Here is a 25,217-nt window from a genome sequence, read left to right on the forward strand (position 1 = left end):
AACTGGAGTAGATAGTCGATCAGAAATTTGGAAGTACAAAAGTTTTATAGTGGAATGTATGGTTTATTTATTTATTTATTTATTAGATTGTTTGTTTATTTAGTATGTGTTAGTTATTTATTATATAAACGTACAGAAATATGTTTATTTCTGTATTTATTTCCCTTTTTATAAACTGATAAACTTGTTTATATACAGGGAAATGGATACAGAAAAACCTCTCTAGTGAGGGCTCCGGGCAAAACTTCTATAAGCATTCTGCAGAAGTAGCTAAAGACAAAAATTTTGAAGAGAAACTGGCAGAACAAGCAAGGAAGAAGGCCAAATGGGGATTTCACTAACTATATTTCATTTTAAAACAAATAGTCAAGAAATCTCGAGAATGTAAACAATAATTTTTATTCAAGTTTTGTATATCTACAAAAGGTATCTGATAAGGTGAAGAAATTGTATTCATAACTATTTAATATAATTGTATAGTCATGTATAGTTATAGCTATTCATAACTATACAATTACAACGGAACATTTTAAAGATCAATATACGTAATCTATACTTAGGCGAGCAGTTTGAACTAAAAAGGTATTGATTTTACAGCAAAATGGTTTGCTGTAAAATCAAGTGTAAGACAAAGGTGTAGGCATAATCTTCCCACTGCTTTTCATCATCTTTACAGATCACATTATGAAAGTAGCGTTAGTTTTTTTTTTTTTTTGTTTTGATCTGGTTCTTTTCATTAACAGCATTATTTGAACTGATACTAATGACATTTTCCAATGAAGATGAGCTATCCAGTCTCATATAGGAATGGTTTCTTTTTCATTCAGAAACTAGGATTTTTTTACCCCCCCCCCCCCCCCAAAAAAAAAAAAAATCGGGTACACGTGCCAGAAGTGCACATGCTCAGTCCTAATTCCAAACAACAACTCTGAACTAATTGGATGGAACCGAATAAAATTTTGCATTAAGGATGGCCATTAAAATTTGTCTCATCTTTTTAGTTTCAATTTCAATCTGATCACTGACAGTGGTAATTAGTAATGAGTCGATACAAGCCAAGAGGTAATGAATATAAATGATATCTTTCTTTAATCAGAGCTGAGTCTACGGCCATTTTTGAAAATATCTACACATTATTTTTCTGCATAATTTTACCATTTAGAAATGGCTCATTAATTTGAATCGTATCGCCAATAAATCGATTCAAGTATGGAAAAATAAACACTTAAATAAAATCAAATAAAAATGTAATCACCATTATGATTTCAAATCGAATTGCCTAATATAGCTGCCGTAAATTGTACGATTGAAACTGAACAGTGAAATCGAAATCTCTATTTTAATAGAAGTTCAAAATATCAAATTCCATCAAGTTTCAACAACTTGTGTAGAATTATTCATATTTCGGATTTAGGAAGCATCAGTTGGGATCATAACTCAACAGACTGTTAAGAAAAACTTTGTAATCGAATAAGAATGAATTTTTAGTATTTCGGTTGTTTTTTTCACTACAAAATATGTCTCATGTTCAGTTTTCTCCAGAAAATGTGTCTGTTTTGTGTAAGTAGAAACGCTGCTTATACAGGTAAACTCTAAATAAAACCTTATAAATGCTCTCACAGGAAGAGAGGATTTATTCCTGTGGGATCGAATAATAGGCAGCATATATGCTAAAATCACTATTGATGACTTGAAACAGTACATTTTTGACGTCGACACTATGCCTATACAATTAAATGTCGATTAGGTCAACTATTCATCTGATGTTGACGTTTATAGGCCACTTTAATTTAGGCTTTTTGGGATATATCTCGAACAATTTTTTTCCATGAATATATACTGAGATGGAGAAGTGAAATAACTATTAAAGCGGTATTACAAATTTTAAAAAGAATTTTTAGAAGAGATCGAAGTTCACATAATATACGCAGTTATCACAAACAAGACAAATATCGTGTAAAAAGCGAGTAACTTTCCTTCCTTTATCTGTCATCTTCTATCCAGGAGGTTGGTTATCATGATGTAACTCATGGTTGACTAGGGGGGTAATGACATATGGTCAGACCCCTATCTATTACACATATTGTAAGTATTCATGGCTGCAAATCCGTGTGTGTGTGTGTGTGTGTGTGTGTGTGTGTGTGCGCGCGCGCGCGTGTGTTCACGGGGGGTTTGCCTGCTCTGTTTGGCTGACTTCGATTCATACAGCAAATAGTTGCTTATTCAATATTAAAATCATGGATAATGGCAATGCTAAATAAATAAAACTTTCATGTAAACACATAATACATTATAAAAATCATAAATGTTTATAAATCGTAATAAATTTTGCTAACATCTACAAAAGCGCTAACAAAGCAAAAAATGTTTCCATTATTCCGTTTTAATTTCATTGGTTTTAAGCATGGTTTGACAAAAGGTTACCAAAAGATTTCGTATTCCAGATTTATTAAACAAACTATCAATTTAAACAGCACTACTCTAAAAGTGCCTTACGGTTACACTATGAAAGAGAATGGCGCATCCTGCACAACTTGAGCCCTAATGTAAAAAACACTATACGAGTTCAAGCTTTCCAGTCTAGTGAAGCATAATCATTAATGGCATTTCCATGTATCGTATATGTGCATATGAATGTGTATACTTTCCACGTTGATGTAATGGTATTTGAACACAACAAGAAAACTAACATGGCAACCAAATAATAAACAATAACTAATCAATGCCGTCCTCAAGATAAGCCAATATCGTCAAACTGAAAAAGATTTCAATTATCGTAAATATAGCACTGCAATTCGTAACGTTTGTGAAAATATAAAAGGCAGCATTAATATTATTAGAAAAATATTGTTATTTATGTATATTTATATAAAATATTTACTTAGCATTTTGTACTGAATCTTTGTAGGGAACAGAAATGTAATAATAATATTTTAATTGTATATTTGTAAATATTGGAAGGGTAATTAAGAATTACCCAAATTCTTAATTATACCTGGATTTACGTATAGCTCAATCGGATTCGACGAACCCTTTGTATGAAATATTTGGGGTTCGAATCCCGTCTTGAACCTTTATCAGAGCTTTTTAGATCCGTTGTTAGTTGCCATTTTGTTGGGGGGGGGGGTTGTGTTTAGATACCATTACATCAACATGGGAAACACACATTCACATATACGATACCTGAAAATGTAATGATGATACAAAACTTTACTATTTACTGTTGAATTGCAGGAAATGTATTATAGAGGGCATCCTACAGGTGGAAATTTAGGGAAGAAAACAGAAGATAAAATGAAAACTGAGCAGTGTAAGGAGGTCGATTGTGTTTTAGATAATCGACGATATCAGCAGGGAAATAAACAGATGAAAGAAAAACAGTTTTACCGAAGACCTTCTTCCCATCATTGTTGTTATCACATAATCAGCTCCATTCGCACGGTAATGTGAGAACCACCCTCTGTTTCGTGTGTTATAAAATGGCGAATGTGGTACGCTCGTTGCCAATTCCCAAAATGGCAAGAATACTGTTGTTGGCGTGTCTCGTGGGCTTCGCTGCTGCACTTCCAACATGGAGTTAGTATCCGACATCGCTTTTATTATTTGTACATTCTCTTTTCTATATTTCATTTAGAATGGAATGTGTCAATTAACTGATTATTAAAAAAAAAAACATCTCGCAATATTTGAACATATTATGATTATGTTCCGTGTTACTCAGTACTGATAAAATGAACTAAACTTTTCTCTAAAAATATAATACTTTCTGGTAATGTAACATTTAAATATATCTAAATTTATTGTGTTCTTTGTTACCTATTTATTCTACACGGATTTCGTTTCACTAAATCAAGTCACTATCCTAGCAAGCGATTACGCAATACAACTTATAATTCTGCTATTAAGAGTTTATGCCCAACTTCGCTTTTTTGTGTATTATTCAACTAAATTTAAACTATCGACTATAAAAAGAAGTGTGAATTTTCTTTCTTAATGTTCTTCTCCAACATAAATATCCAATATTTATAACATTTAATATAAATTCAAAAACGATATGTTAGAATTTTTACTTTTATGATAGGATATTTATTAGAAGTAATTTAAAAAATATTGTTTTATATCCTTCACTGTTTCTTTTTTAACAAAAATAAATACAAACTGGATTCATTAAATTATTTTGTGCACTCATCGTCCATATAGCAGTTATCCCAAATAAAAATTGGTGCAATACGTAGATCTCCTAATGAGCTGTTTTCTCTTTTAGAATCGAAGAAGCGAATTGGAATGGAAAATCCTGGTAAGTATTACTGTTTTGTTTTTTTGTTGACGTTTCGTTATTTGTTTGTAAAATGTCAATTTGACAATTGTTGTTGTACTCTAGTTGACCAGCAGTTTAGTGTACATATCGAAGAATATTAAACTCATTTGTTAGAATTTTATCAGATTTTTTTCTTTCAATCGTTAATCTAGAAACAAAAATCTAATTAATGGGAGCCTACATATTTTCCACTTATGATTTGGTTCATCAAATTATACTGAAATGGAAGATATATCGCTCTAATTGAATATATTTATTATTATTTTTTTTTAGAATTATTTGGAGGCGATATGGTGGGAGTTAAGTGGGATCCGGTAAGTTTTCTATGAGAAGTACTTCGGTATCATAAGACATAAATAAAGATGAAAATTCAACTTTAAATATTTTATTAAATAAATGCATACATTTTAAAATGCTTATATTTTAAATTCAGCTTTTCATTTCCGTTCCAAAAAGTAGACATGTCAATATCAGCGACTAATTCGTAAACTCATAAAAAATGATTCCAACTAATTTCATGACTGTAAATTACCTTAATTGAATAAATAGAAATCTAGATGTTTTTAAGATCGTTAGGATGAATAAAATGATTTGAATAAATTTTATTTCATCATCGTTTTAAACAGGCACTGACCGCCGTATTTCATTTACAGGATAGAAATGGCATTGTTAGTGAACGTCGTTTATGGCCAAACGGAGAAATTCCATACGTGATCCATCCCGGTAGAAGTAAGTGAAGTCTCAGAGCGGAAAAATCTCCAATTTCCAAAAATTGGAGATTTTTTTCCCTGAAAATTCCTTCATGTTTGAATAGCTGATTACTCAATACGTATTTTAACTTTGAAACATAAAGAAATAAAGAAAATAAAATGTAATAAACAATTAAAGTTAAAAGGCTTGCAAATGAAATACACTATACATGTACAAATATTTGAAAATATACCAATTGTATTCAAATATATGCGCAGTGAATATCAAGCCAATCATAATACAGGCGATGCAAGAAATCGAGCAGAGTTCCTGCATAAGATTTATTCCACGTGACCCAGCTAAACACAAGAACTACATTCATATAAAATCCGTGAAAGGGTAAGTTTTCAAATTTTAACTTTTTGTATCTTTCACGTGAGATTTCCATGTTTTGATAAGCTCGAGCTAAACACTGCTTTCATTTTCATTTGCAGACGATAAATATAAATTCTTTAGCAAAGTGCATGCTTGCTCGAGAATTAAAGGAATAATAAAATAAAATACTGTATATAATAAAATAAATTTTCTAACGCCTTTTTAGAAGGAAACGATCACTTTCAGTCTGATGAACAAATGCTGAAAAACTTTTAAGAAATTTAAAAAAAAGATAGCATCATTTCATGCAATACATGAAAAAATGTTTCAGAATTATTCTTTGTAGTTAGAAATAATTGTTAGAAAATGACGTTTTTTTTTTATTTTTATTTTTTTTTTGTCTTCAGATGTAATTCTCCTGTTGGGCTGTACGGTGGTGAGCAAGTGATTTCTTTGGATCCTTACTGTGAGCAAAAGGGAACCGCATTGCACGAAATACTCCATTCTGTGGGCTTCTATCACGAACAGAACCGTTCAGACAGAGATGAATACTTAGATATCTTTTGGGACAATATCATAGAAGGTAAAATATACAGGGTGGCCATAAAATAACTTCCCCTCTTTAGAGGCATCTGTAGCTGAAACCAATAAACGAAATGAGACCAAATTTTATATTGGGACTTTTCAAGGAGATGAATGAGGAGATGAATTCCGCGAAAAAAAAAAGATTTAGTACCAAAAGTCGCCGATATGGGAAATTTTGCCGCTGGCAGAGCAGAAAACAAGTGATAGTTACATTAAAGGCAGATAAAATGGAATAATAACATTTCGACGGTGTAAGCGACAGCCGCATCATTCATTCCAGCTGGATATGTGGCGCGTTACAATGATAATAATAATAATAATAATAATAATAATAATAATAATAATTAAACTAAAACAACAACTTGCGAGAGACACAGAAATTAATGTAGTGATTGAACTCACAGGATATAATCTTTTATTCATCAGAATCAGGGTCCCCTGGGCCACATACACGATTTTCAATGTGCTGACCTTTCTTGCGTACAACAAATTGCATCTGCTGTGCGACATGCTCCACAGCTGAGCGTAAGGAGTCGGATTGGATGTTCATAACAGCCCGCTTTCAAGACATGCAAGTTGGGAAGGCCACCAACATACACAACGGATTTCAAATACCCCACCCCCCCAAAAAAAGTCACATGGAGTGATGTGCGGGGATCGAGGCGGCCATGCTGTCGGAAAGAACCGACTGATAACCCCCTCATCACTGAAATGCTGGCGTAAAAGGCGCTGTACTGAACGTTCAATGTGTGGCCGTGCTCCATCCTGCATAAAAATTATGGAGTCCAAACATTGTCTTTGCTAAATAAATAAATTCCGTGTGATGATACAGCGTTCCCCCTTTATACGGGAGTTCACGGTACCATCTAGCCCCCCTCCCCCCCAATTTTATCCGGGCTCTGGAACCGGCATAGGCTGACGAATCAAACCTATGGCTGGGTCAGTACTCCGTGTGTGTATTCGGATAGGTTTGCCTGCTTGAGGGATGAAAAACCCAGATAAACTGGCGGAAAAAACCCTGCTGTCCACGCCCAAGAACGGCTGACTTGGCTATGGCTGAGGAAGATCCTTGAGCTCCTCACATCGTTGACGGGAATCACACCTAGGACACTCCTTGCATATGGTTGCGAAGCGCAAAGTCACTAGGCTAACCGTGCGGACATTGCTGCAAAACAGGAATGACAAAATTTTTTAGCATTCGTCGATAAATCTCTCAAGTAATGGAGCAGGTTACAGGACCTGTAGGGGTAATACGTTCAAAAAAGTATGGTCCTGCTGTCACGTACGCATAGTAAAATTTACATAATCCTTTTTACCTGCGTTTACTGCAAATATATGACTGTTTTCGGCTCTGCTAGCGCCAAAATTTCCCATATCGGCGACTGTTGGTACTAAATATTTTTTTCACGGAATTCATATCCCCATGCCTTCGAAACTCTCAATATAAAATGTGGTCTCATTCCGTGTATTAGTTTTAGCTACAGATACCGCCAAACAGGGAAAGTTAATTTTTGACCACCCTGTATTTTATTTGTATTTATTTATATCTAAGGGTTTTGTTTCTTTGACATCCTTCAGTGGATTTTGATTTTTAAATCACTATCATCTAAGAAAAAAAAAAGCTACTCCCCGTATATTCTATTTATGTAGGAACATTTTCTTATTCCATATTGTCTCAGTTAATTTAAGTATGAGGATTGCATTTCTTCTTTAAGTATGGTTAATTCATTAATTAATGAATTAACCATATTTAATTAAATAAATACGGTTAATTAAATATGGTTAATTAATTAATGTCAATTCACATTTATGATTGTAAGTCTGATTCACTAAACTACAAGGATCTAAGCCAAGGATTTCAGTCAATGGGGTGGTCCTAAATACAATAAGCTTGCTATACCAACCAGTAAATATAGGTGCTCTTTGAATAAATTTCAGAAATAATATACTCACGCTGAATTATTTTTGTATTAATGATTTTTCTTAAATTATTATTATTAATAATTTTACGCAGATATGAAGTTCAACTTCGACAAGTTTCTGTCATGGGAAAACAATCTGCTTGGTGAGCCATTTGACTACGAATCCATCATGATTTATGATGAAACTTCATTTTCCAAGGATGGAGTTGCCAAGACCATGGTCCCAAAGAAGCCTGGAGCAAAAATTCCCACCCTGGACAAAAATACGGACATGACGCCAAGCGACATCAGACGAATCAATAAACTCTATCAGTGTCCTGGTGAGTTTTTTTGTTACACCTATTTCTTTATGCGTAGCATATGTCTCAAATTAAGTATCGTTAATCGTTATTATTTAAAGATTATGCAGTTATGATGTTATGAAATGATGTTTGCAATATTTCAGTTCCATTCACACACACACACGCACGCATGTACGCGCGCGCGCACACACACACACACACACACACAACAATAATAATAATAATAATTTTTAAGTTATTTTAGTTGAATTTGTAAATGATTAATCACCAGTAGAAGTACACAAATGCAAACTAAAGTATATAAACGAACTCCATCAGAAATGTAATTTTAATATTTAATTTAATTTAATTTAATTAATCTGTTCATCTTCGTGTACCATCCGTTCAGGAATACATCCGGACAACAATTTTTTTTTTTTAAATTTAATTTCTCGCCGAATGCAAAAACATTATTTATTATCTCTGTCATACTCTCTTCACTGATACCGTTTAATGTCACTTGAGTAAGCTATCTCTGATTGGCTACTTGTGGAGAGTGACTGCCAATCAGTGTCCAAGAGTTAGATAAGGTTGAAACAACTTCGCTTATTCGGTTAACGCCTTTTATTCTCTTTGTGTGCAATAAAAGGCTTATTAACTGATTTTTTTTTCTGACGATGATAAAGAAGTGAAAAGAAAACTGCCATCCCTAATCCTAACGCAATGTATTATTAACATGATGAATAGAAACGTTTGAGCAAAGAAATGACATTAATTAATAAATAACATAGAATGGATTTACCTTACGTATAAATTTTAATTAGTATACAATTTTTGCCCTAGTATCGATGGCATTCAGTGTGACTTTCAAATTAAACAAGAATAAAAACCGATGTATGCAACAATGAAACACGTGAACTGCACGCACATGATGGATAGCGTCATGATCTGATTACATTAAGATTCTAGTATTTATTTATTTATTTATTTGATACACTCTAGGGGTGTAAGGCAGGCGTTTATCATTAGTTGAGCCTAGAAAAGTAGATATCTTGTTGATAGGAGGAACGATGTAGGCCAACGAACTAAGTACAGTAGTTTGCTATACCTTCTGAGACTCCTTTAACATTGGGAACATGAAACGACGGACCTCCTTATGTATCACTATTTCGATGAGAGGAAGATGACAAGGAAACTTTATAATAATTAATTATGTTGTTGACGTGATTTGGTAAAACTATCAGTAAGGAAGGCGGACTCGATTTATTTTTTAGGAGAGCGGAAGTTTTAAAGCTGAAGTCTTAATAATGCCACGTTTGGCACAGTCAATTAATTCGTAAATGATTTTTTTTATATCGGTTTTTGGGATACAGTTGAGGGTCGTGGTTACTACCGCTTGAACGTTTTCAAGTGTCGTATCGCCTTCCTTTCATCTGCAAATGAAGTCGGGAGAAGAGAAAGAAGTCACAGGGTGCTAAATCATTTTGATCCAACACATAAACTTGGTTTTGGCTCAAAAACTGTCTCACACTGTACGAACGATGAGATGGTGCATTATTGTGCTTGCATCACGATATTCATGCCGTACACAACGAATTCTCGCAATCAATCGTTTCAAAACTTCGCGATAAAACTCACCATTTACCGTTGGCCAGGCGGAACGAATTCTTTGTGGATAATGCCCTTGGAATCGTAGAAACAAATCAGCATTTTCTTTACATTTGACTTCTCCACTCAGCACTCTGGCGCTTGTTTCGGGCTCATACTCAAAACATCACGTTTCGTCACCAGTAACGATTCTTTCAAGGAGGTTTGAGTCCTTACGAGCGGTTTTAATGAGGTCCTTGCAGTGTTCAATTCGATACAGTTTTTGGTCGTCGATCAACTTGTAGGGAACAAATCGCAATTCAATTTACGAAGGCCTAAACTCTCGCTCAAAATGTTGTGCATAGTTGATTTGGAATCCTCAATTCATCTTCAATGAATCTTACGGACGATTTAGGGATTTCTTTGATGAAATCACGCACTTTTTGGATGTTAACTTCGCTCAGTCCAGTTTTTGGACGGCCCGGCTTTTCGTCGTCCTCAAGCGTTCACGACCACCTTGAAATCGCTTAAACCATTCGTAAACTCGAGTACGGGATAAGCATTCATCACTGTATGCTTTTTGAAGCATTTGATGCGTTTTGGTAAAACTTTTACTAAGTTTAACACAAAAGTCAATCGCAGTTCAATGTTTGAAACTCATTTTCCGACTGTTCGTCAAAACACACTGTCCCTCTTGGTACTATAACTCGGCTTCTAATAAAACAAATGTCATAAACAGTTGACACAACACTCATGAAGGCTCCCGCTTTCGACAACAAAAAGGTACAACAGGCAGCGCCACTAGTTTCTTCTATTTTCGAAAAGTTCAGTTTCTTTTTGAACAGAGGGTAGACATCTCTTAAGAAATCTAATCTGATTTACACATTTCGCTTCTTTAATTAGAAGTTTTCCATAGCGATTACATTGATTTGAAACTAGCTCTCCGTAAATATTTCTGAAATAGCGTGGCATATAGAAACGTAAGACAATAATTTATAATATAAAAACGATTTATCTTACTTATATATATTTTTATAAGTATAAAATTTTATCTTATTAAAAATAACTTAATATAATTAGGCAATGACGATCTACAGCATGTACGCGGAATTTGCGCTGGTCATTGTTAAATATATCGGTTTCTGTTCTTGATGTTTAGTTTGAAAGGTATTACGTATTAAAAAAGCATTGTGTATTAAAATTCGAGAATAAAAACTTTACTTGAATGTGCCCAAAATTGACTACCTGGGGAACCGGTCGAAGAAAAGTTTAGAAACAGTTACTCTAGTAGACGACTAGGATCGAACTTAGCGCACTTTCTCCAGAAAACCTAGCGCTGTGCATTCCCAGGGCTATACAGACTTTTGTCGATAACACTACTCTTCAATTCTATTCACAGGTGTCTTAATGTGCATACAAACCAACAAACATACAAAGAACAATTACAAGCAGCTTATTAATGTAGAATCAAGCGGGGAGGGGAAGATAATTCAATCTAATTAAGTCTCTTCAAATGAGTTCTGAAAGATTGGCGTTTTATTTTTTGAGAAATAATATTTTATTTTATATTATTACAAATCTAGAAAAAAGTGATTGTCTTAGACACGATTGTGTTCCTACCAAGACAAAGTTATTGTTTTAACTCCATGTCAAAGACAAGAAGTGGAAAGCATTTTCTATTTCGATTTTTTTTTTTCGCAGTAAAAAATGCTTTCCACTTCTTGTCTTTGACATGGAGTTAAAACAATAACTTTGTCTTGGTAGGAACACAATCGTGTCTAAGACAATCACTTTTTTCTAGAGTACAAAGATCGGGGCATTTCTTTGCAAATCATTTTCAGATTTCCCAAATCCTACAGTTATTCGAAGCAACAATACGACGAGCTGACCGATTTTACCTCAACGCTTATTTCAATAAAATCAGGCGATATGTCATTTTTCTCCATACTTGTATACGCTTTTTTTTTTTTTTTGATGATTACGTTGTAAGTTCACAGTTGTATTTTATTTTCACAGTTGTATAATCGGCAAATATATTATAACCTGAATACAGCAGGTTTCGAGTAAGAATTACTCGAAACCTGTCAACTAATCAAATTTTGTATTGCAGGATACACACGACCTACTCCAGCTCCTGTGTCACGATACACATGCGGCTTCGAAGACGATGAGTGTGGATTTAAAAACATTGATAACAACCAATTCGGTCGTTTTATAAGAACAAGGCAGACTATTGGTGGAAGAACAGGTAAGTCAAAGCATAAAGGCGTAGTTTGGTATTAATAGTTTTTAAGAAATCTTGGGTTGGTTGATATATTTTTAATCGAGCTGGTTGGTCGCGTGGCTTTCTCCCTCTTTCTCTACCCAACAGGCTGTGGGTTCGAACCGCGTCACGAACTTAGATATTGATGGGCGCCTTTAGACAGAAGATGAGTTTCATCTCCCGATGCAAGTCTTTGTTTATTTGAGGTCGAAAGTGGTTTGAAATAAATGTTCCATGTTTGGTTTCGAATAGATTTTAAATAACAGAATAACAGAAAAATATTTAAAAATTGACCAATATTTTAAAAAATGCATTTAAAAAATTCTCAGCCTATCCACGGGAAAAGAAGTAAGCTCAGATGTCCATATTTCGCTCTGTCAGTATATGAGTAGCCTAACGTGTTGCATGGAAGCTCCCCAAATTACACAACCGGCAGCCTGCAGCGTTGCGATCTAGCGCTTGCCGTCACTCAAACTGAAGACCAGTGTTGGTCTACAGATCTCTCTCTCTCTCTCTCTCTCTCTTTCTGAAAAGTTCAATTCAACCATAGATAGCAACACTATCGGCACGATTTTTTTTTTGTAAGTTGGTACATCTCTCATAAGCATCCATGTGAAATTGCAAGTCATTCTATCAAGTAGTTTGCTTTATACAGCTGTCTGAAGCAAAAGTGTTGTCACTATCCCTTGAAACGGCCATCGCCAAAGGAAATTCATTCGAAGTTCATGAAAGTATATGAGCACTCTTCTCCTTCGTTTTCGACAATTAAGAAATGGACTACCGAGTTTAAACTTGGCCGTACCAGCCTTGAAGATGATCCACGTGAAGGACGTTCAAAAAGTGTAACAGCACCTGAAATCATTGATCAAGTGCACGATATGGTATTGGATGACCGACTAGTCAAAGTCCGTGAAATTGCTGAGACTATAGACATTTCAAAAGAACGTGTAGGATATATTTTGCATGAAGAATTGCAAATGAAAACGCTTTGCGCAAGATGGGTGCCATGCTTGCTCACAGCAGCTCAAAAACGCACTCGCATGAAAATCTCTGAATACTGCTTGGAGCGTTTTAACAAGAATAAAACTGATTTTGTACGTCGATTTATTACTATGGATGAGATTTGGATTCACTATTACGTACCAGAATCCAAACAGCAGTCAAAACAGTGGGCAGAAGCCGGTTATGCAGCGCCAAAGAAGGCAAAGTCGGTTCCATCAGCAGGAAAGGTCATGACATCGGCGTTTTGGGATCTTAAAGGCATTTTGTTTATTATATATCTTGAAAAGGGTAAAAACAATAACCAGGGAATATTATTCCGATCTTTTATCCAGACTAGATAAAAAAACTCGTGAGAAATAACGCCAGTTTGCAGAGGGAAAAAATCACCTTTCACCAGGAAAATGCAACTGCCCACAAAGGTGTTTTGTCAATGGGAAAATTAAGGGAGCTGCACTATGAATTGTTGGAACATCCACCCTATTCCCCAGATTTGGCTCCCTCTGACTTCTGTATCTTCCCAAAACTAAAATTCTTACTCGCTGGTCAGCGTTTTTCTTCGAATCAAGAGGTGATTGCAGCTGTAGAGGGGTATTTTGCAGATCTTACTGAGAACTACTACAGGGACGGGACAATGGCGCTGGAGCATCGCTTGAATAAATGTATGAGTCTTAAGGGAGAATATGTTGAAAAATAATTTTGAAATTATAAATTCGTTTTTTCATTGTTAGGCAGAGAACTTTTAAATATATACCCTTGTATATATATTAAACAAGTCGACATGCCAGTCCTTGTTCTACATGAGAATTGCACCAGATTTCTCTATTTCATCCTCAGACCATAAAGTTTAATTTCAATTATTGCATTATTTTTAAGTGACATCACAAGATGAGAAGAAAAAGAAATAGAGATTACTTATCTAATGATGGTATTTAAAAATAATTGGAAAGTATTTAAATAAAACTTTTTATTGCGACTTTTCTGAATTTTAAAAAAAAATCAGCTAACGCCTTTTTAATCCCGTATACGGGAGTAGGCAAGGCCATTTAGCCTCATCTAACTTTTGGAGACTGAGTGGGAAGTTCAGTCTCCACTGGTACCAATCAGAGATAGATGTCCCAAGGGTATCACTAATTAAGCGGTACACAGTGAAGAGAGACGGCTCAAATGTGCCGCCATCTCGTGGTCCCTAACCCTAACACTCGTATTTAATGTCTGAAATAATGCGGGTTCTAAGGTAGATTTTCTTGAGTTTACAGGACGAAAACCCCGAATTTCCGGGAGGAAAAACCCGCTTGCCCGTGCCAGAGATCGACTAACTCGGGAACCGGTCGAAAAAAGGCTTAGAAAAATTTCCTCTAGAGCGCCGACTAGACTCGAAACCAAGTCTTCCTTCGTACGGTCAAGCGCCGTGGTGTGCAAACGCCACATCCACTGGCTACACGGGCTCTAGTAGTGGTAGTGGTAGTGGTAGGCCTGATAGTGGTAATCTCTCTCTCTCTCTCTCTGGCACACCAACTTTAAAAGAACAACTTAAGTTTTTCTGCTTTAACTTCGACTTGCTTTTGAAAGAACTTAAGCTCTGAATATCCTGTCACGGGAAGTGCGTTAGGTATCATATTGTGCTCACCAAGTCTGGTTCCGTGTCTGGTTCAGAGGATACATAAAGACGGGTGTGCTTCTTAGAAAAAAATTTCAGCATGTACTTATGATCGCGTAACTAGTAGCTTATTGGGCCTTCTTTGTGCGGAGATAATCGCTTTTACTTTCTTGGCATTGACTCCAGGACATGGTGATGAGATATTCTGGACCAACTAGATCGAATAACTTCAGGAGGTCGGCAAACGAGCGAGGCACTCGAGTCGACCGTAGATATTGAGTCTCACATGATCCCACAAATGTTGGATGAGATTAAAATCAAAAGAATTGGACAACCACGGAATGCTTGGATATGCTCTTTGAACCATGCTTGCACAATGAAAGTCTTTTGACACGGAGTGTTGACTTGCTTAAGAATCCGTGTATCCATCTGGTCAACTGTGAGTATGTAGGGCAATACCTAGTCGGAAAAAATCCAGGTAAAAATTAGCGGACAAAGTGTCAGGCGCTAAAAGGATGACAGAACCCATTAATTTCCATGAGAAGAATTTCTATACCAGGGTAACACCACCATTGGGCTGTTTCCAGCCAAACGTGCAGTCTGGAAAGTTGGATGGTCACAATATTTCAGTTGATGAATGTATACATTTTTTCTATAAAATTGTACAGGAGACTGGAATCATGCATTGGGAGGATACTCGTTATAAACAAAATTCATGCCTACTACATTTTTCAATATTCAATTTCTCTTCCTAAGGAAAGTAAATGACTGTCTACCAGTTCTAAATGTCGAACATCGGTAGACTTCCTGGTCGCAATGTTTCATATTCGTGCAAGAACGGTAACGCTATTGTAGCAGACAATTTCATGTTCATAATCCTGACAAGTATTAGCAAGCTGTATATTATATATTTGCCAGTTCTTCAAAACAGAACCCATTGTGTAATTTTCCCATTCTTATTTTCCTTCTAGGATACTTCCTGTCTTTGAATAGAGCTTCTAATGGTCAAGGATGGTTGTGGAGCCCCACATTCAGGATACAAAAGCCCAGGAGGATGTGCGTGTCTCTTGACATATACACAACAGGTCCATGGTATGTTTCTATTCATGTCTACGACCCGAATGGTCGCGAAATTATACAGCCGCAGAGTTCAGGAGCAACTTGGAAGACTGTTCAAATGCCCTTCAATGCTGGGTTTGATGAAATAAGTGTAAGTATATTTTCTTATTAAGGAAATCATTTAGTTTAATCGATACTAAGATTAGCTTTGGTTATTTTGTCATAGCGATAAGAATGGGCACTAAGCATTTTAATAATTTATTTCTTTGGCCGAAAGAATTAGGCCCTAATTCTTTATTTTTATATACTTTCTATATTTCTATTAATTAAGAATTAATAAATTAATTCTTTGTCCGAAAGTGAGCAAGTTACTAACTTGCCGCCAAACTTAGCTCTAACATAATGCTTTGCTGACGCTGAGTTTGGAATTAAGTTGTCATTAGGTGGCTTTCGTGATGGTGGATGATAAAATTGGGTTGCTAGAAATTTGTGCAGTGATAGAGAGAGAGAGAGAGAGAGAGAGAGAGAGAGAGAGAGGTGCACATGAAAAAATATTTGAAAGTAGGTGTTGTACTGCTTCGAGACAATTCCAAAGACACACTTGGACAATATAACTAAAACCGACGTTACAATAATATTCCTAATGGGAGTAAAATCGAGACGTATAATTTTGAGTTGGGGTTCTTTTCTTATAATGTTCCTTCATAGATCTGTTAAATAGACAGAAAGATTCGAAACAGCTTCCTTGACTAAAAACGAAATCTCCCAGTTTTTTTTTTATATTCGCAGCTTCTATCATCTTTGTGTGTGTGTGTGTGTGTGTGTGTGTGTGTGTGTGTGTGTGTGTGTGTGTGTGTGTGTGTGTGTGTGTGTGTGTGTGTGTGTGTGTGTGTGTGTGTGTGTGTGACAGTGAAAATTAAACATGAAAAAAATATTGTTTATTATCGACAAAATTATACAGTTTAGTATAATTCAAAATTACTTAAAAATAAAATCTGTTATCATAACCCCATTAATGTTCTAAAATAAAAACTATAACAAATGTTATGTTGTAATGTCCAGATATTTCAAGAGACGGAGTAAACACGATAAGCACTGAGAACACTCTACTATTGGCGCAAACTGCATGTAAACAACAGTGGAACTGCGCGACGGACATTGCCGCATTACGCTAACAGCTCACATCTCACTATGACGTGCATATGCTTGCGCGCTGGTATATGCTAGCAGCACTGGTAAACACAGTGCTGCCAGCGTCCTTCGCCGCCCTGCTAAGTGCTACAAGATGGATTTTTATTATTTTTTATACAAAATAAGAGAATTGTATAGGATTGCTGATGATTAAATTAAATATGACAAGCAAATATAAATAAATTAATAAATATATTTATGTATCGAGAAAAATTGGGGGTGCTGCAGTTCCCCAGTGCCTGCACACGACTCGCCCCTGGTATGTGATACAGTATGAGTATGATGTGTTGATAGACACCTGTTAAAAAATAATATTACGGAAACACGTACTAACAAATATGTCCTGAATATATTAGATTATTTGAAATGATAGAGTGGATTTAAGCTACAGAAATTTATGCACGTTAAAGTGTTAAGTTTAAATTTAATTATCCAAATTAGGCAAATAACTGTTTGTTTTGTTTCAATTACAGTTTGCTGTATCTGCATTCGTAGGCGGTGGAGGATCAGGAGAAGTAGCCATTGACAACTTCACGCTGAAGCCAGATGCTTGTTAAAAGAAATCCTTATCTTACCTCTAAAATTACGAAAATTCAAAGAACTATTCGGCATTGCATTCTTGGAAGAGCAAAAACAAGAAAATCCTGTAAATATCCCATCTAAATGCCCCAATAGTGTTAACATAATATGATACACACCCAGTTTGACTTGCTGTATACAACTATTGAAAAGTGATGGCGCTGCTAAATAAATCTGTGTAAAAAATTATATCAATAATCATTGAAAGTTTACTGTGTTGATTTCTATTGTAAATTATTGGAATCCAAATTGAAATCTAAATCTAAATTGGAATCGTAAATTGCAAATTAGTGGAATCTCTCTTGTACTTCGAAATTCAGTCTTATAATAATTAATTTTTCAACTCCAAAATCCGAGCTAAAAAATAAATGACTATACCTGCAGGTATTTTTCATATATCACAAGTAGACTTTAGAAATTGCTGTTATAATTATTATTTAACTCTGATCTTCGTTCTAGAACTACCATTGTCCTTGATAGGTTTCTTCACAGCCTGTCTTGTTTTGTTCCACTTGTTTCATATTTCTTTAATCGCATGGTTGAATCTTAAGCAATCGAACAGAATTTACAATTGAACCATGTTTTAATATATTGATATTCATGTGTCCGTGTGAGTATTTATACATTCACGTATATCTATACATTCATATCTCTGACTGTATAATGAATGTGTACAGAATGTGTATCAGAATATTATTATTAATATTCTGAATATTCTTCTTTACGACATGTCATATCATATCAATGCCACAGTACCACAATATTAACAACAAAAATAAATAAAAAAGCAACAAAAGAATCAACTTATGTCGTTCGTCAATACACAAAGCAATAATTTCCAGCAGTTACAATAACACCGATGGCTAAGCAATAAGAAGCATTTTTCAGTGAATCAACGATCGATCCTTCAGCTACAGAAGCCTTAAGAATATCCTGTAGATTCTTTATACATAAATTAAGATGCACTCTGGGAATTACATCCTGCAGTTCGATTAAATAATAATAATAAATTATAAATTAATTACGACGGTATCTTCAATAAAGGTACTCAAGTAACTTCGAGGATTTAGAATTGTGATTAGGATAATATTATCTTTCATGCATTATGTCACACGTCATGGATACGATTATCCATGATGTGTCATGGATTATATAGAAATCATCCCCCAAAATCATTAGAGAGATGGGGATGAATTCTATATAACTGTTAAGCTGTAAATATAAATGAAGTTATTATCATTACTATTATATACGCTCATGACTGCATTAAGTTATATCATTTTTGAGATGCATAATTTCAATGCGAGTTTTGTAAATAAAAGTGTTGTTTATGTAACTAACACAGATAATGCCAAGAGAAGTTTTTCTTTTAATTTTGCTTTAGCGCGTTTCTGAAAATACGAAACATATTCGATACAGTCAAGTTCATATGAATGTAAACTTTTCTGAGATCTGGATGGACGGAGTTCTCTGAAGTAAAATGTATCGAGCAAACTCCCTCAAGGGACTATTTGAAGAAAATCAAAAGGGCAAAATATGGCTATACAATTAGCCATATTGTATATTGTAATAACTACTTTGACTTGTTGAATTTCATACAAAATTTAGGATTTAGAATAAAAAGAAGTGTTAAATGGTTGCATGAATCGATTCATTTTATTGATAAAACGATTCGGACTTATTTGTCGATCAATTCTCGTTTGAAATCGACCATCTGAGTTGAGATTAGCAAAACAAAATTATGTGTAAAAACCAGCTGCATTTAATAAAACGCGGATTAAATTTTGACAAACTCTTAGGAATTATAATCAAGTATCGCTATTTCTGTAGTTAAACTAATATTCGGTTTCATCTTCATATTTTTTTCCGTTATAATTCCAATTTGATTAGCGCAATATTTTTTTTCCTAATTGATCATTTTGTAAAATTTCTCAAAGCGCTTTGAAATAATCATTCATACGCTTCAATGCAGTAGCGAGAGCGTCCGTAACTCAGTCAGTATCGACGAAGCCCTTTGGTTGAAATGACCTAGGTTCGAATCCTGTCCAAGACTCGAAGAATCATTATCAGGGCGTTTCGACTGAAGGTGAGTCAGGAGATATCATGCAGATATGGAAGGATTTTTCTCCTCCGGAAAGTCTAGTTTTTCGTCCCTGAAATCCGCTAGCATAACACCCGAATTTTATATACTATACTATTGGTTGTAATGTATTTTAGTCATATATTGGTTTCACAAGATAGTGCCAAATGCCCATGTGGTCACTCGCTTGCTGTATCATACCTTAACAATAGTGCTGTTTCCATCGTTAAACGTAGGTGCAAAAGCGAATAACACATATTTTATCTTTTCGTTAAAAAAAGATATAAATTCCTTTTTATTAGATACCTAATACAATAGCTCAATACAGTACACAAGAGTAAGATAAAACAAAAACGGAAGCAGTGAGGAAAGTGTTGGCTTTTGGAATGAAACGCTTCAGGAAAATCAACAGAACTCATTGGACCGAACATAAGACTAATGCATAAGTACTACAAGATTTGAATGTCCCTAACTCAACATGTTTTGACACAGTTAAAAAGCATCAACTCCGTTGGTTTGGTTGCATTGTGCGTATGGAACCGGACAGATTTCCCCGCCTGGTATTTCAAGGAACTATGGAGACTAAAAGATCCAGGGGAAGACCAAATTTAACATGGTATTAACCCCTCAGAATGCACTGGAAGTTTCAAAGCTGTCGGCATATTGAAAGAGCCAGCTTCGGGTAGAGAAGGGTGGAAGGCTCTTATCCATTTGGGACTCAACCCATCTTGACTGGATAGAAGAGGAGGAACTTCGAAGTTCCTTGGGATGGGGGCAATTTTTCAATGAGCTGAAAGATTCGTTACAGGAGTGTGGAATTCAACAAGAGTGGCATCGCTGGATCAGTACGATGAAGTATTTCACATTCACTAACCTACTATTATCAAAAGGCTCGCTGAACATGCAACGGATTGTATAATGTAATTGAAATTTGAAACTTTCATTACTGAAATTGGAAGTAACATTACTGCAGATTTCTCCACACCAGACACAATAAAAACATTCTGCATTCTGCAAGAAAAAAAAAATTAAGCGTTGTTATCATAAATGTTCATTTCTTGACAGCAATGTTTTTTTTTTTTAAATAAATAACACCTTGGTTTATTGATATCTTGGGCACAGTATAAGTGAAGGCTGAAAAATGGAGATTGGCTTCCCGTCTACCTTCAAATCAGATAGGGCTAAAAGATGATTTTTTAGGTTAATTTATTTTAAGATAAAAAACGTTAAGAGGATATTTTTAAGATAATTTCTTTTAAATTTCTCAGTGCAATGTTACTTTGCGCGTTGGAGTTCGAGTCCGTATTTCACCACAAAAATCAGAGCCGCATTTGCAGTCACTCGAAATTAAAATACAGACTGGGCTAACTTGCGCTAATCTGTAAAAATTTCAAGCGGAAAACACTTTCGATGAATTTTAAATGAATCTTTCACTCATTTTCTGAATAGATTTATGACGTGATGAATTGGATCCACGGATACAATCCAGAGACAAAAGAACATACAAAACAATGGAAGCATTCCGATTCTCCGCCACCCAAGAAGGCAAAAGCTGTTCTATCGGCTAGCAGAGTCGTAATGTAAGTCTCAGTATTCCAAAGGGAAAGGTCAGTTATCTTTCAAAGAACCAAACTGTGAACGGAGAGTACTACTCCCTAACCTTCTATGACATGGAATGCTTTCGTTATTAAAGGGAGGATATTCCTGATATCCACGGGTTCCAAATGAATGAGAGTAAGACTTAAACCTGCAAACGTATTCTCATTCCACGAGTGTACAAGACATTTTCAGTTTCTTTTCTTTTCGTGAAGCCAAACTGAATGTTTTTAAAGCTCAGGTTTTTCTTATCTGCTTATAATTTTCACCCATCTCCGATCAGTGTTCTGTTAACCTTTAAAGAGGTTTTTCTATTTGTAAGACTTTAGAGAATCTCAACTTCTCGTGTAGTGCTGTTTCTTGTTTTTGAGTGCAAATGAACAACTTTTACAAACTCTGTTTTAGCTCTCTCTCTCTCCCAAGTGTTTTTTTCTTCTCTTTAATCGCTCTTCGCAACATTTTATTTCATGCTCAGTTTCCTCTTTTGTAATATTTATCTCTGACCCTATGACCCTTTACATTTGCATGTACTGTCTCTTTCTTCCACTATCGTTGCTTTGATATCTTTGTAACTAAGTTTTCCCCCTATCTTACTTTCGCCAACATTTCATCCATAAAAAAAAATAAATAAAGTAAACAAGATACGCTGGTTATATGAATTCCATTCACTTAAAAAAATTTAAGTCAGCTTCAAAGTGAATTTGATTACATTTTCTCGTCATCTTCTTGGGAGATATAGTATCACCTTGGTGGATGCCTTTTTGTACGTTCTGGAAACTTTTCCCTGCTTTTATGTGATTTAATGTATTGTAAATATGTTTTAGTGTTTCAATATATGGTTTCTCATTTCCCTGAGTTTCAAGTGCTTTTAGTGTTGCAGATGTTTTAACTGAATCAAATGCTTTTTCGTAGTCTATGTAGGCCAGACAGAAGGGTTTATTGTATTCCATTGATTTTTCAATGAGCTGCCTTAATGTGTGAATATGGTCCAAAGTATTGTGATTCTTCCTAAATACAGTTTGTTCACAGGACTGCATTCCTCTAGTTTAGATTTTCTTCTATTAACTATAATTTTTGTGAAGACGTTATATATGGTGGAGAGCATTCTTATATGTCTCTAGTTTTTAATTTCTTCCTTATTCTTGCCAGATATCATCTCCTTCTAGGAAGTTGACTACCATGAGCTTCCATCATGTTCGGTTTTGTGCTTCTCTTTGGCATTCTTCATAGGACAAAATGGTCCAGTCCTTAATATTTTCCATCCAATCTGTTCTTTGTCTTCCTCTGCTTCTTTTTCCTTGTATCGTTCCTTCTAGAAGTGTTTTTTGTAGTTATTCATGCCTTGGTATGTGACCAAGGTAGGTGGTTTTCCTTTTCGTAATGATTGTCAACAGATTCCTATATCTCCAATCACCTCTTATATTTCTAAATTAGATTTTTGTCAGCCCACGGGACTCTAACAATTCTTCTGAGGATCCACATCTCAAAGGCGTTTAGTTTATTTTCACAATATTTTGATATTGTCCAGGCTTCTGCTCCATGTGTTGACCATAGTATTTGAACAGTTACGTAGTATTTGGACAGCCTAATTCTTGTTTTTGTGTGAATTTTCCTTGAGGTCAGAATGTTTATCATTCTAATGAAGGTTTATCTAGCAATTTCTATTCTTCGTAACATTTCCTTATCACACTTTCCATTATCTGTAATTAGTTGACCCAAATATATATAACCCTCTACTTGATCTAAAGTATTTCCTCTGATCTTAATATTTATATTGGGTATTTTCCCTTTTTCTCGTGTTACCAGCATAGATTTGTTTTTTTTTTAAGTTGAAATTAAGTATATATTTTTCACTTATCTTCAGCATCTCTTCTAGTAGGTTTTGAAGATCTTTTTTATTTTCAGCTAACAGTACTGTATCATCTGCATATCTTACGTTGTTTATATTTCTGCCTACTATGCTGACTCCTTTAAATTGTTCTAATTGCTGGAAGATATTTTCAGTATATTTTCTTCCTTATTGCCATTTTTAAAAATTAATATTAGAAGTGAATTGTTCCAATCTTTCGGAATTTTTCTCTGTTTTAGGCATTTGTTAAAGAGTTTAGTCAACTGTTTTATAATAGGGCTTACTCTCAGTTTTAAGAAGTCTACCATAATCTCAACTTCTCCTGATGCCTTTCCGTTCATTTCCAGCAGTGCCATTTCCACTTCACCTTGTAAGATCTCAGGTGCATCGTATTTTTCCTCACTCAAGTTATCCATAGTTGATTCCTGGATGTTCGGGTTCTTGTCTTCAAGACAAGGGTATAGAATTCAGCATAAAATTCTTGAATTCTTTTGATTATTGGATCTCTGTTTCTTATAAGTTCACTATTTTTTCCTCTTACAGCAGCTATTTCCTTTGTTCCAACTGCTAATGTTCATTTTAGGATGTTCATATTACTATTGTTTCTTTAATTTTCCTAGTATTATACGATCTAATTTCAGTTTTCATCCTTTTGCGTATAGTTTCATAAATTTCTGAAATAATCTATTTTATCGGTCTCATTCACACCTTTTTTCATATCTTTTCTTTTCTTCATCAGATCGAAGATTTTCTGCCTTAGATTTTCCTCTCTTTGATGCCTTTTTTACACCTCCTGTTTCTGCTGCACAATTTCTATATACCTCCTATTTCTACTGCACAATGAAAGATTTCATTAGCATCATCGATGGTCGTAACTGTATGTAATATCATTTTAGTTCATTTTTGAGTGATTCGCTGTAAGAGCTTTTATTGTGGTAGAGGCTTTAACTTTTTTTCTTATGAGCTTATTCCGTTCCTATTTTTTGTTGATCCATACTTTTGCCCTTACTAGTCTGTGGTCACTTCCTGTGTTGAATCTATTAAGTACTTCGGTATTATTTATTTATTATTTATTATTTATCTTTTGTTGGATAGGATTAAGTCTATTTCATTATTGGTTTGACCACTTGGGCTTCTCCAAGTCCATTTGCGGTTGATTTTCTTCTTGAAAAAGTTGTTCATAATAAAGGAGCTGTTCATAATAAATGAACAGCTCCTTCATATTTATTGGTAAAAACAGTGGGCATCTCTATTTAAACATGACAGAAGTTAGAAAAAACCTTCGCCGTGGATGACCATAAACAAACGCTATGGTGGATGTTAAAAGACCACTGAATTAAAGTGCATTAGACTGGCGAAGTTACGAACATCTCAAATGGAAGGGTGTAGCACATCCACCTAACTCAAGAATTAAGTATGTTAAAGGTTTCTGTAAGATGGGTGCAGCGTCCTTTTACACCAAGACAAAAACACTTTCGATGATTTTTGAATGAGTGTTCCACGGATTTTCTGAGCAGATTTATGATTGGTGATGAGAATTGGATCCACCAATACAATCCACAGACAAAAGAACATACAAAACAATGGAAGCATCCAGATTCGCCACTACCGAAGAAGGCAAAAGCTGTTCTATCGGCTAGCAGAGTCGTAATGTAAGTCTCAGTATTCCAAAGAGAAAACAACGATCAGTTATCTTTCAAAGAACCAAACTGTGAACGGAGAGTACTGCTCACAAAATTCTACGACAATTAAACGAAAACAATTCATGAGATAAAGTCAGAAATGGCCAACAAAAAGTTCTGTTTCAACTAGGACAATGCACCAAATAACACATTTTCAACTGCGACCCACCACTCCTTTCTCGTCTGCGACTGATATAGCGCTGTCGGACCTCTTCCTATTTCTGAAAGATAAAAATTTCTGGTCTGGGAAAAAGTTTTTCATCGGAAGAAGAGGTTATTGCAGAAGAATAACGCTTTTTTGCAGCTCTCTGTGAATCAGCTTATATAAGTGACTATAAGTACATTGCAGCACCGTTGGCAAGGGCATCGGTGTAAGAGGAGGTTGTGCTGAAAAATAAAAGTGAATTCATAGTTTGTTTACTTGTAGTTTGTTTTACAGGAAATGAACTTTTCAAACACTCCTAGTAATGATATAAAAATTATGTCAATATTTAAAGATAACAGTATTGATTAGCGACATCTCTCCTCTTTCATATGCTGAATATATAGCATAAAAATGCT

The 25,217-nt window shown here is 35.0% G+C and overlaps 1 protein-coding gene across 1 annotated transcript; it reads left to right on the plus strand.

Annotated features, from left to right (window-relative positions):
• Positions 1-3,524: 3,524 nt before the first annotated feature.
• On the plus strand, positions 3,525-17,638 carry LOC150095339 (astacin-like metalloprotease toxin 1). Its single transcript, XM_090410438.1, has 10 exons — positions 3,525-3,576; positions 4,265-4,297; positions 4,592-4,632; positions 4,972-5,047; positions 5,287-5,407; positions 5,791-5,966; positions 7,983-8,210; positions 11,869-12,006; positions 15,592-15,830; positions 17,344-17,638. The coding sequence occupies exons 2-10, from the start codon at positions 4,285-4,287 to the stop codon at positions 17,425-17,427; spliced, it is 1,116 nt and encodes a 371-aa protein (XP_090266564.1). The 5' UTR covers positions 3,525-3,576; positions 4,265-4,284; the 3' UTR covers positions 17,428-17,638.
• The last annotated feature ends 7,579 nt before the right edge of the window (positions 17,639-25,217 follow it).

The sequence above is a fragment of the Typopeltis vanoorti genome, chromosome 20, assembly GCF_054136105.1.
Source record: "Typopeltis vanoorti isolate ZY-2024b chromosome 20, IOZ_Tvanoo_1.0, whole genome shotgun sequence".
Lineage (NCBI taxonomy): Eukaryota > Metazoa > Arthropoda > Arachnida > Uropygi > Thelyphonidae > Typopeltis > Typopeltis vanoorti.

Excerpts from the sequence above, each read along its gene's own strand:
- LOC150095339 (XM_090410438.1), top strand. Across the intron at positions 5,048-5,286 it reads CGTGATCCATCCCGGTAGAA|TGAATATCAAGCCAATCATA; the intron begins GTAAGTGAAGTC and ends ATATATGCGCAG. Across the intron at positions 5,408-5,790 it reads CATATAAAATCCGTGAAAGG|ATGTAATTCTCCTGTTGGGC; the intron begins GTAAGTTTTCAA and ends TTTTGTCTTCAG.